The sequence below is a fragment of the Amphiura filiformis genome, chromosome 1, assembly GCF_039555335.1.
Source record: "Amphiura filiformis chromosome 1, Afil_fr2py, whole genome shotgun sequence".
NCBI lineage: Eukaryota > Metazoa > Echinodermata > Ophiuroidea > Amphilepidida > Amphiuridae > Amphiura > Amphiura filiformis.
Window position 1 is genome coordinate 21,008,010 of NC_092628.1, and position 13,487 is coordinate 21,021,496.

The window sequence follows — 13,487 nt, forward strand, 5'->3', positions numbered from 1 at the left end:
ATGATCACTGCCCATTTAGGACTCGAACCGGGGTCCAAGATCGAGCTGATGACCTTTGAAACTTTATTCAATTTTCATGTTTTTGCTTATCTACTTCCTCTTTATTTTATTGAAGGATGTTGGGTGTAAAGCCTCTTTCTCGACGAAAGAGCGCTTTCCCACCACCTGTGAGCACTATGACACGGGACAATTCAGATAGCAGTTGCAGTTTGGAGTCAGAAAGTGACAGTGGACATACAACTAGAAAGGTAGGGAAAAGATGGTTAGAACATTTGCCCGGTAAGCGAGAGGGCCGCAAGGTCTCAACAGATATACTACTAGTACTCGGCACGTGCATGACATCTGGTCACGTTAGGTCGTATGTCAGGATGTAAACCGCTTTTGAGAGCGTTTAGTCACAAACGATGATTTCTTTCTTCCATAAATTCATAAACGTGTTTCCGCATCCAATCATATACGATTTTTGCATGCCGAGGGCGGGCATTGAGGGGGCAAAGTGAATTTCAGGGGGGAAAATCAACAAAATTTTGCGCAAAATTGCCGCAAAAAGTGGAGCAAGAATTCTGACTGGGGAATTCCCCCCCCCGCTGCCACTGCATGAATACCGCCATCACTTTTTATAATGAGCATAATAAATTCTGATCAATAAGCAAATTAAATCAATCTTAAGTATCGGAATCGGATAAAAATGAATATAATAAAATCAATGAGATCAGACAAAAGAATATGAAGCGTCTTCACAGTGCATAAGAGATTTTACGATGATCATCCCGTAACTACTGTAAATAAAAAATAATGGCGACAGATAGTACATGTGTCATTGGGCCTATGTTTAAGTTTTGATCCACCATGCGAACTTTTGAAGGAATAAACATGGAGATTATTCGTGACGGTGAACATTTCTACTGATAGCACTTCTTTTATAACATTTGGACAAAATATCATCGTTAATTTGGATGGGTTTTCATCTAATTTCCCGAAACTGGTCGGTAAAAACCCAGACATAGGGCCTACAACCTCAACCAATCTTGGATTGTGCTGGGAGGCGAATCCTAATAGTTCTGCAAAGTTATAGTGGTGCTGAGGCGATCTTCTTAAGAATAAGATCAAAATTAAGATCAGGACAGAACCTGATCAAGATCAAACATTGACAACAGCTGTTTTCATCATCAAGTACAATCATGACGTTACCAAGTGTGCCGGCGCAAGGACCAGGGTCCCCATCTCGTGGTCCCGCATCTTACACTCCTGGCCCTCAATCGCCAGATGAATCACTAAAAGTACCCCGTGGTCCAGTAAGAACTCCAGGAAGTGCAGGACGAAGTACAACTTTGACCCGTTCTCCTGTTTCTCCCAATGTTCAGGGGTCAAAAGCTTCGGTGGCTGCTCCGGCGTCGGAGAAAGGCAGTATGGGGACTAAACTGGAGGATGAGATGAATAATGACCATCTCGAGAAGCTGCAAGAAATATTTGAGGTTAGTGACTTCCAAAATTAATATGCCTGGCACTGAGTAACAGTGATTTGCTATACCGATAAATGGTATTATGATGTCTGATCAACTTTCCTGGTCTGATGAAGATGTCAAGAGATGGAGAAAATGATGATGAAGATAAAGAGGTGATGAAGATGAAGATGAAGATGAAGATGAAGATGGTGATGAAGATGAAGATGAAGATGACGATGATGGTGATGGTGATGGTGATGATGAAGATATGATGATGAAGATGAAGATGATGATGGTGATGATGATGATGATGATGATGAAGATGAAGATGAAGATGATGATGGTGAAGATGAACATGATGATGATGATGATGATGATGATGATGATGATGATGATGAAGAGGTGATGATGAAGATAATGATGATGATGGTGGTGATGATGAAGATGATGATGATGATGATGATGATGATGAAGATGATGATGAAGATGATGATGAAGATAATGATGATGATGGTGATGATGAAGATAATGATGATGGTGTTGGTGAAGATGAAGATGAGTGATGAAGATGAAGATGATGATGATGATGATGATGATAATGATGAGTAGATGGTGATGGTGAAGATGATGATGATGATGGTGATGATGAAGATAATGATGATGATGAAGATGATGATGATGATGATGATGAAGATGGTGATGATGAAGATAATGATGAAGATGAAGATGAAGATGATGATGATGGTGATGATGGTGCTGGTGATGATGATGATGGTGTTGGTGATGATGAAGATGATGATGAAGATGATGATGATGATGATGATGAAGATGAAGATGATGATGCTGATGATGATGATGAAGATGAAGATGGTGATGATGATGATGATGATGATGATGATGATGATGATGATGATGATGATGATGATGATGATGATGACGTCAGTTGAGACCTTTACATCATTCTGACTATTTATTTCAGGTCTTGGAACGTTGACTTAAAAAGTTATAAACGTTTTAATAACATTTAAATGTTGAGTTATGAAAGGTCATGACGTTTTTAAAACATTTTTTCATACTAGAACCATGCAAGAACAATATTTTCAAAATGCTTTCAAAATGTCATTGTAAAATATTTTTGTCAAACATTTTTGAAAAATATTTTGTCAACTCTTATGCTATTAAAATAACATGCATTATTAAAAAGGTTTGCATCAAGTTTTCACAAATGTTTTTGGAACGTTATTAAAACGTGTTTATAGGCCTACCCTTTATATCGTTTTGTGTTTGGATATTCCAAATTAAAACTGAACGAAACAATTACCCGACATATCACATATTGTTAACTTGGGGGAAAAGTTTGAATTAAATTGGCAACATCTGTATAGATAAAATAAAATGCAGACTCGCTCTTCAGTATTTGACCATTTAGAGTGGACGTTTATGGTTGGCTAAGCAGTTCATAACGTGTACTAATACGTGTATTCGAAATTTCGAATACGCGTAATGGAATAAACCAATCAGCGTTTAGATTCGAGAACGTGGGTTACAATTTCGACCTCGTGAGACTGCCCGCATGTGATATCAACGCAATTGGCACTTGTCCTCGTGCACTAATAACAAACTTAACTTAATAATCAAAAGGCTTATAATTATTATAAGAATAAGAAGCGGGAGAAGAATGTGAATGAAGATTATTTTGAAACGGACCCGATATAGCATTCATTTCTACATACTTACAAAGTATGATGTTTTGCATAACTTTTATTTTGCATAAAGAAACACCGCGCGATGTGTGTTGTAAGGGTGCATACTACCAAATTACTGCCCCTCATCATTTATTAGACATTAGGATAATCATCCCTAAAAGCAGAAACATACAGTCATGCATCAGCGTACACTTAACATGTGTTTGAACCTGAGGTAGGTGTCAGGGGTGTCAGGTTTGAACATGAACACTAACTTATGCAGGATACACCCCATGCATGCAGCCTATACGGTAGGTCTGACCAAACACGGAGAAGCTGAAGGTCACTCTGTATATTTATCTTCTACCTGAACAGCATGCAAATCCCTCAGAATTTGGACAACCGCAGGTCAAGGCTGTGTATGTGTTGTTGTTCGGTATCGGCCGCTTTAGGGGCAGGATACGGTCACTGTTCTAATATCCTCTACTTTCAAAGAATAATTCATATTATATGTAGCCTAGCCTAATAATTTAGGATTCAGTGTGGAGACAGATACATATATTGCTAATTCATTTGTTACATACACTATCCGCTGTTTGGAATGTTTTTATTCCAGGACGGAATAAATGTATTCCACATAGAATAAAGTTGGTATTAGGAGTGGAGTGTACCCTATCTATTTTTTGCTACATCAGAAAATATTTCAAAATCGGAATAAATGCATTCTTGAATTCCCCCAAAGGAATTTTTGAAAAAGCATTTTATATAAAGGAAGCCGATAGGCTACCTTTAACCCTTCTCCCCTAAAAAGGTATGAAAATACCAAAAACGACTTTATTCTCTGATCTTTTAGCATGTTCTGTTCATTCCCGTCATTTCTTACAAAAAACGGCGTGATGTAGCACGGTGAGGATTAAAATTATCTCCGAATTTTTATCTGCAGTGAACGAGGTTGTTTACGTGCCTCGATTTAAATACACGGGCTTTAAAATTTCCCTCCCACGTTCTCGAAACTCAACGCTGATTGGTCTGTTCCATTGCGCGTATTCGAAATTTCGAATACACGTATTAATGAACGTTATGAACTGTTTGGCCAACCATAGACGTTAAGCCGTCGGTCCCGTGTATAGAGAGTCACATCTTATAGTTAGTCAGCATGGTCATATTCAAAAATACTACCTAGGGTGGTTACCCCTGGCTGTTCCCATTCCGTCAATTGAAATTTTAGCATTTGCTTATTGCGTACTTTGGGCAGCTAATCGAAATAAATAAAAACATTTAAACATGATTCCAACGCAGCTATAGTTACATTTTTTCAACAGTTTGTTATAATTATACAATAATTAATATCATCAGAACGAATTAATAATGATTAACGTTTTGTATTCTTGTCTTTATGGTGTGCATACTCGGCAAAATAGACTTGACCTATAAATATGGCAAATAATGTTACATTTTGATATTTTAGTTAACTTGTTTCGTGCCTTTTAAAATGTAGGCATGTTATTATACTTCACCGTTATAATTATGCCCCCCTTCAGATATTCTCCAAACTCAATAAATCAATAATTATTGAATATGATAACAATGAAATGACCTCCCGCATGTGATACTGGTGTTAAATGTGAGGGTGTTGTTACGCCCTCTAAAAGCTTTGAAAATTTTATAGATTTTGAATTTTTAGCATGGACGAGCAACCTATTAATACTAGAATTATCAATTCCTCAGCTTAGCGTATCTGATTAAATCAAAATAGAAACTTTGTTATAGAATAAGCAAAAAGCTAAATTCACCAATTATTAAAATAATAATAGCAAGGCTATAGAAAGCATCTCTACTTCCTAGACATATTTTTTGAAAAGTTATAACTAAATTTCAAAAATAAAAATAAAATTGAAGAAACCTCAAAAAAGGAAGCGGGAGGGGACGTGAAACATGTTTATTAATTTGACTCTCTAGCTTCCTCTTTCTTGCCAAAAGGCCGCTCCAATTCACCCCTCCCTCCGGATCCGTCACGGCGCGGTGGTCAGTGGGTGTACACATCATAGAAATTTATGAAATAATTTTACAATCACATTCATCAATATTTCTTTACAACGATAGGCTATTTCAGGCGAATTTTTGCGCAAAGTGCCAAGATATGGAAAGACAACGTTCATTACCATGATAATAACAGCTCCCTGAGAGGAACCAAATTTTGGATTTTGGATTAGGGTGTCGTTTGTTATGGTTATAGGTTTAATCCGTAACTAACCCTAAACCGTTTAGGTTAGTTAAGGATTAGAAATTTAGATTTGGATTAGGTGCGGGTTATCATTATGGTTATATAAGATTTAGGGGTTTGGTCAGGATTAGGATCTGGTTAGGATTTATAGGATTAGGATAAGCTATAGGATTTAGGATTATTACTGGAGTGACGACCACTTGCTCTTATTGGGTTTTTTTGTCTGAATTGACCAGAATCAATTATGATAATACATCATCAAAATGTTCTCTAAAATAATCTTCTAAAATGATGTCTAATTTGCACAGAATTTTTTCATGTCTATTTCCAGGAAGCTGATGAAGATGGAGGCGGAGGTCTTGATATTGATGAGTTTAGGATGGCGATGAGGAAAATCATGGGTGAAGGAATGGTATGTAGATAATAGAGGTACATATATAAACAGTTAAAAGGAGAGGTCCAGGTAAACAGTTTTCATGGACATTTGCTCTTTTGACTAAATTAGACCCAATAGACTGATAAGGTTCAGAGGCTCCAAAAGACTTTAAATATTGGGGGGGGGGAGCAAATGTACTTGCCTATATATAGCCACCAAAATTGTTGGCGCAGCTCACCTTTCCGGAGCTACTGAGGTTACATAATAAGGCCAGATGAGAAAGACTAGACTGAATATTCCAGAGAAATATATAATTATTGATGATGCTGCATATGTGCATATTTTCCACACTCTATTTAAAAGGTGGAACCTTTGTTGTTCTACATGTGTAAGTACTAATCTTTATCCATAAGTTTAGGTCAGTTTTGAAAATATTACAAAATTCAGTATTCAGTATCCACTGACTGAACCAAAGAAACACAAATGGCTATAATTCATGTCTGTAACATTTACTTTCACGTTTCATTTTACCTATCCCTTGCCAACATGGAATTAGATGGAGGAGGTAGAGTATGGTTGTTTATGTCTGCACAAATCACTTGAAATATCATCCTCTTTCACTTAATGCATACTTTTTCATAATTTTTCAGCCTGATTTTCATTTATTCTTAAGAGTTGAGCTCAATGTATCAGTTCATTAGAGTAGTTTTAAACTTAATCTTTATCCTAACCCTACACCTCACCCTAACCCGAGACTAATCCTAAGCCTAATCCTAACTCTATAACCCTAACCCCATTCTTAAACATAATTATATCCTTATTCTTCTAACTCTGACCCTAGGCTGCTCTATAGTTCATAGTCTATGTAGTGGTACATTGCAGTTTTTAACTAATTAATGGGATTTCTCTACAGTACGGTATTGATTTACTGATTAATTATTGTTTTGACACAGTACAATGACTCTCATTTGATATGCTATCTGTGCTAATTTCTTTGACTGCATCTGTCATTTTAACCTTTTCTAAAAAAAAATCATTTATACTCTGTCTGATTGGTGACCCTAACATTTTCACATCTATATAATAATACTGGTAGTCTGTGAGTCTGTGACTCTGTGCCTCTGTGCCTCTGTCTGTGCCTCTGTCTGTCTGTCTGTCCGCCTATTTTCTCGGAGACTAGGAGTCGCACGTTCCTCAAACTTGGTGGGTGGGTGCAGCTTGACCCCATACAGAACAAGTTTGTATTTGTTAGTGGGTCAAGGTCACCCAAGGTCATCCAGGGGTCAAATTAGTAAAAACTGTTTTTCTCAGAGACTGGGGTCGCACGTTCCTCAAACTTGACGGGTGGGTGCGTCTTGACCCAGGACAGAACAAGTTTGTATTGGTTAGTGGGTCAAGGTCACCAGAGGTCATCTAGGGGTCAAATTAGTAAAACTGTCATATGGGCATGCAACTTGGTGGGTAGGTGTATCTTGACTTAAGATGGAACAAGTTTGTATTGGTTAGTGGGTCAAGGTCACCCAGGGGTCATCTGAGGTCAAAAACTGCCGTATGGGCATGAAACTTGGTGGGTACAGTCAACATTTAGAGTCAAATTTTTGGACGGTCATTTTGGGGTCATCCGGGGTCATCCAGGGGTCATCTGATGTCAAAATAGTAAAAAATGTTGTATGGGCATGAAACTTGGTGGGTACCGTCAACTTTTGGAGTCAAATTTTTTGGACGGTCATTTTGGGGTCATCCAAGGTCAAATTACTAAAAACTGTTGTATGGGCATGAAACGTGGTGGGTACAGTCAACATTTAGAGCCAAATTTTGGAAGGTCATTTCGAGGTCACAAGGGGTCATCTGAGGTCAAATTAGTAAAAACTGTCCTATGCGCATAAAACTTGGTGGGTACAGTCACCATCAGCCAGGTAATCGCGACAGCCGAGAACCGCCAAATACGGGTAACCGCCTATATTCATATAAATCTGAATTTGCATCTAGAACTATATGCATGATAAGTATTGGAAAATATCAAGTAGCTTCAAGTGTCAATTCAAAGGTTACATGCTAATTACTAGCGCTTGCAAGAACAGCTGAGTGAGCATTGTCTTGAAACAAATTCAATGTTATCAGGAGAACTATTTTAGGGTTGAGAGCCAGAAAGCCTTAACTCACAAAGGATTACAGATTTCTGGTTCTCAACCCTCGATATGTTACACCAAGTTCACCAACTGGCAACCCTAAATTCCAGTGCTACAGCAGTCAAATGGTCAATGAATGTGGAGTGACCAAGGCTGCAGAAATGTTCCAAAACAGGCTACTCTTGGTGAACACACATTCACATTACCATGGTTACCATACATATAGAATGTAAGATACAATTTTTAAATCTTGTAAAATTAAACAATACTTGGAAACTAGACAAACACACTTTTCTATCATTTTCAATCCCAGGTGGACGATCAGGAGCTTGCTATTGTCTTCATGAAAGTCGATGCTAATTGTGATGGTACTGTAGACTGGGTAAGAGACAAACTAATAAACGCATATACTTTATATAAAATAAAATAAAAGTAATATTAAATGTGATTCCATTCCATCAGGATAAACTTGACTGCTTCGTCAGAAAAACAAAGGTATCATGTAACCATGCAGCCTCTTCTCCTATGTAGTGTACATGTAGGTACAGTAATTTACATGGGTATGTATAATAAGCTAATGGAGTATAGCTATTCCTGATGTAGCAGTGACGTACACTAGAAGAAGTTTTGGATGAGAAAACTGACATTTTGGTTAGAAACAGCCAAAATGGTTAGAATTTAATTTTCTCATTCTTTTGGATGAGAAAATAATAATGTTTATTTTGAGCTCAGCGGGGATTAGCAATTCTCACCAGTTTTAATAAGACAATAATGATTCTTATTCAATGGGTGCGTCTTGTAAAGAATTCACGTAATTTGATTGGTTTTCTAGTGTATAATATCTAGCAATAGTTGATAGTGATATTAGTCAGGGCGCGCGCCGCCACGCAATGGCGGCACGCTTGTTGCTCCTCAATGATCACGCGATAATGCGTTCAGCGTAATACACGTGCGAGAACTAAGAACACGATTCGGCGACTTAGATGTTCGTAATGGTTTCGTTCATTTAAAACAACGGTGGATGTCATCACAAAAGTAACTTTATTTTTGTCTGAAAAAAGGCATTTTTTCTCGCAAAAATTACATTAAAACTGAATAAGAATGAGAATAAATGATAGATTTTGTCTTTTGCCTATCAATATCGTGTCATAATGGATGGGCTGGCCAATATTTTTTATCGTAGTGGATACCGGCTGCGCAGGCATCCACTACTCAAAATATTGGCCAGCCCATCCATTATGACACGATAGTGGATAGGCAAAAAGACAAAATCCTATCATTTATTCTCTAATTGACACACACACCAGGAAGTTTCTCATCCAAATTAAATGAGAAAATTTAAATTCTAACCATTTTGGCCGTTTCTCATCAAAATGTCAGTTTTCTCATCCAAAACTTCCTCTAGTGGTAGCATCATAGAGGCACAGGGGCCATGTGCCCCCCCCCACCGATTGCAAAAGTTAGAAAATCCCATAGGAAAATTGCACAAAAACAGTTTGTGCCCCCTCCCCCATCAGACCTGGTACCAACCCAATCATGGTCGGTGCCCCCCAAATATGATGACACACGCTACGCCCCGGTGATGTACCTTATGATGGGCCGGGTAGGCATCATTTCTAGGGGGTTGTCCATCCCCCACACATACATACACACACTTTGTGGCAAAATGAGCCACCACTGCCCCTTGCACTACACACATTTTTCAAGACAAATTGATGCAGCTGGCTTACTGTATAGGTCCTATTGGCATAAAACATCTTCATTTTGAAAGTTGACTGCTCCTGTAATTCTTATGTGATCTTGCATACAAGCAATCAGTACTTTTAAGTTCATAACTGTTTTTATACAATATAAATTTATCAATTATTAAATTTTCAATATTATTACTGCTTCTTTTTCAGGATGAATATCTCTCATATATGCTGCTGGAATATCAAGAAAAGGATCACATGAGTAACCTATTTAAAGATGTAAGTTAAAACAACTTGATTATCTCTTATTATCAATCTTCAAGAAAATAATAAAATCCATGAGTAAACTGGTCATTCAATTTGAGAAAGTGCTAAAAGGATAGCATGAAATTTTCATTGGGAGGTATTTTATACACTCCCATGTATAGCAGCCAATCAGAAAGGCTGTTTAGGAGAAATATACAGAGTGCAGGGGTATTTCGTGACCCACAGCCTCATCCCAGAGGTTGATTAAATGTAAGCCCAGAATACATTGCAGCCACTGACAGCACGTTTGAGAAACACATGGTTATTTTCAGAAAACATCACGCTGGGCTCATGCTGTGCATGGTCAAGGTTGTTATACAACAAGATAAGCTATGTGTCTGCATGCAAGAAAACTTTGCTGGTTTCATCTTCTTTTCCCAAGCATTTAAAATATCTAAAATTGTTTTAAAAACACACGACTTTTTAACTTTCTTGGTAGCAATGTATCAACAAACATTACCCGTACCCAATTATCAATTCAAAACATAAAAGTCGTGATGAATATTCCATCAAAACTACTGGTTCTTATTTTGCACATAAATTTGAATGTGAAATGGTGTTGAAATAGCTCCTTTATTACATTGCACCTAATATCATACTGCATGCTGGGATTACATTGAATCAACCTCTGGCCTCATCCCCTACTTTTCTCAAAAAAAAGTTGAGATTTTTATACCACTGGAAATCTCTGGCTACATAATGTTTATGTACAAAATATTTTGTGTGGCAGATTAATTTTTTCTGGTTAAGGGATCTGGAATGAGCGTTTTGAGCGTTTTGATGATTTAACTTAAGGTGGGATGAAAAGCCGATGATCAATTGAAAATTTTAACCTTTCGTATTGAAAATATGGATTTTTTTCCCAAAACACCAACAAAATTTTGGTCTTTTTGGGAAAAAATCCATATCTTCAATATGAAAGGTCAAAATTTTCAATTGATCGTCGGCTTTTCCTCCCAGCTACATACACTTTAAGAACATATCATTAGATTTATAAAATTTACTTCGAGGACCGTTATATATAAAGTGAAGTGATGGGACTGCAAATAGGCACCTTACCAAAGAACGACCCATTAAGTTACATTATTTTGGGGATTTGTACATAAAAATCTTGGAATATATACATTTTATTGACAATCCTGATGAATTTCTTTGAGGATTATAATTACAATTGTTATTTATAATTATCTTTCTAATATTTTGCTTTTTCATTGAGCAGAAGGTAAGATATATTCAAACAACTTTTTTTGTTTTGAAGATGTCTTTGCATCACATGCACACTGTAGTTATCGATGTAATGTTGTTTGATAAATTCTTAGTTACTCCTCAGACATTTTTCCTCTTTCTTTCTGTGTCCTTTCCATTTGCACCTTCCTTTTTTCATTTCCTTTTTTTTTTTTTTTACATGCACAAGCTTTATCAAAATGATTGGTACCCATCAGTGTCATTGATAATGGAAGAGTCTGACACATCAAAATTAAACATTAGTATATAAATAATTTGTAGATAAATGGTTGTAAAAAGTCATAACTACATGTTCTGGTCATTTGATGGGTACCAATCATGTATATATTAGTACATTTAACTTTGTGGACATATTGCACATATAGCATGACTGGCGGTTAGTACCCACAATTTGATTTTGAAGATATAGACTGCTCGGTGCCAGAAGTGGGTAAGTGCAATAGCTGCCCTGTGAACATTGGGCAATTTACACAGAGTATATTGTACTCATCTACACATGGCAGCTATAATGAAAGACAGAGATAAAAAGACTAGTTCGCGTCTAAAATTCTGACAACTAGACAGTTATGCCGTACTGCGCAGAACGGCAACCAATCATGGCGCCTTTGCCATCTCTGTCTTTCATTATATTGCGTTTACCCACTTCTGGCACTTAGCAGTCAACATGATGAGAATACCCCTCCTAACACCCCTGGACTTTGGAGATGAAGTAAATTTTGAGTTCAGTATTTCTGCTTTTTACAATCTTTAAAATGTCACCTCATTTGCTAAAATTGATAAAAGCATGCATTCATAATTATTTATCAGTGAAAAATCATCCCAAATATTGTTATTTTCCTTATCATTTTCTGTCTATTTTAATCTTAATCTTGAAAAGCACTTTACCGTAAAGTCCCCCTTTTGATGTGCTGCATCACATTTGTGAAAAATAAGATTTAGAGCACTTTACATAGCACTCTTACATCTATTATCAAAATCAAAAATATGGATAGATTTAGATACTCACCAAATTCCTACTTTGTATAATGTGCTGGCAGTAAATGTCTTTGATGAAATCTACTAGCTGTATTGGTTTTAACTATTTAACAATTGTTTTTCTTCTCAGATTCCATTTCCAAAACCATTAAGGGAAATCACTAGGTAAGTATGACACAGAAAGATAAAAAATAGAGCACAATTATAAAAAACACATAATGACATTAATAATTTAATTTTTTTTTAAAGCGCAAGATGATGCTGTTATTATCGATCACTATAAATATATTTGTATGGGGCATTTCACCTTGTCTCAAAGTGCTGATGTTAATGCACCAAAGCCAAATACCCTAACCATGATGATGATGACAATGATGATGATGATGATGATGATGATGATGATGATGATGACGATGATGATGATGATGATGATGATGACGATGACGACGACAACAACAACGATGACGACAACGACGACAACAACGATGATGATGATGATGATGACGATGACAATGATGATGATGATGACGACGACAATGATGACAACAACAACAACAAAGACAATGATGGTGATGATGATGATGATGATGATGACGATGACGATGATGATGGCGACGATAATGAAAACGATGATGATGAAGATAATAATAATAATGACAATAATAATCATGAAAATTAACCATAATAAAATCTTTCTTTCTTATTCATAAATACAGTAATCATCGTGATGTGATGACCAAAGTAGGGTTCTACCAGACGCTTAATCTCCGCCATGGAAGTCTAACAGACGAAGGTGGCGAACATGGAGGGCGCTATATATCTGTCAGCAAAGAAGGCATTGTTAATTTCTGGACTATAGATATGTCACTCATACGCTCTTGTTCAGTAAGTTTGTGTGGTTTATATTTCATGGAATTATATTTTCATTACTGGAGAAGTGTCTTGAATAACAACACACTCCCCGGGAACACAGCGATCAGCCAACTTTATTGGTTCTACAGGGTGTCCCAGAATGATCTATACCGTGTTTGAAAAAAATCTTTAAAATATATAGTCAACAGTGTGTCTAATTTTGATGAGTGCAATACAATGACACACATGTCGCCTGATTTTCATGGAAATAGCTTGATGCATTTTGGCGTGACATTGATATTACTGAAAATGGACGAAAACTACAGTTGTGTGATTTACAGTGCAAAGGCATCATAACACATGGATGCTTTATCACCATCGTCCAGCCGTTGTAGAAATCCTACATTCCATTATAGGAAATACATCAAATTTGGCACAGAGCGTACAACGCTGAACAATTCTTGATATGGAATTTAGTGAAACATTTCAATATGACTTCAGATATTTAGGTTAAAAACATACTTTTTATGTAATTTTTACCACATTTTTTACCCAAAAA

At 36.7% G+C, this 13,487-nt stretch overlaps 1 protein-coding gene across 1 annotated transcript in view; it reads left to right on the forward strand.

Annotated features, from left to right (window-relative positions):
- The first annotated feature begins 769 nt into the window (after nucleotides 1-769).
- LOC140168123 (WD repeat-containing protein on Y chromosome-like) overlaps nucleotides 770-13,487 on the forward strand; it is a 36,215-nt gene continuing 23,497 nt past the window's right edge. The window contains 6 exon segments of the mRNA XM_072191470.1: nucleotides 770-1,475; nucleotides 5,686-5,766; nucleotides 8,173-8,241; nucleotides 9,761-9,829; nucleotides 12,207-12,241; nucleotides 12,793-12,961. Coding sequence (XP_072047571.1) covers nucleotides 1,182-1,475; nucleotides 5,686-5,766; nucleotides 8,173-8,241; nucleotides 9,761-9,829; nucleotides 12,207-12,241; nucleotides 12,793-12,961 — 717 coding nt within the window. The 5' untranslated portion in view covers nucleotides 770-1,181.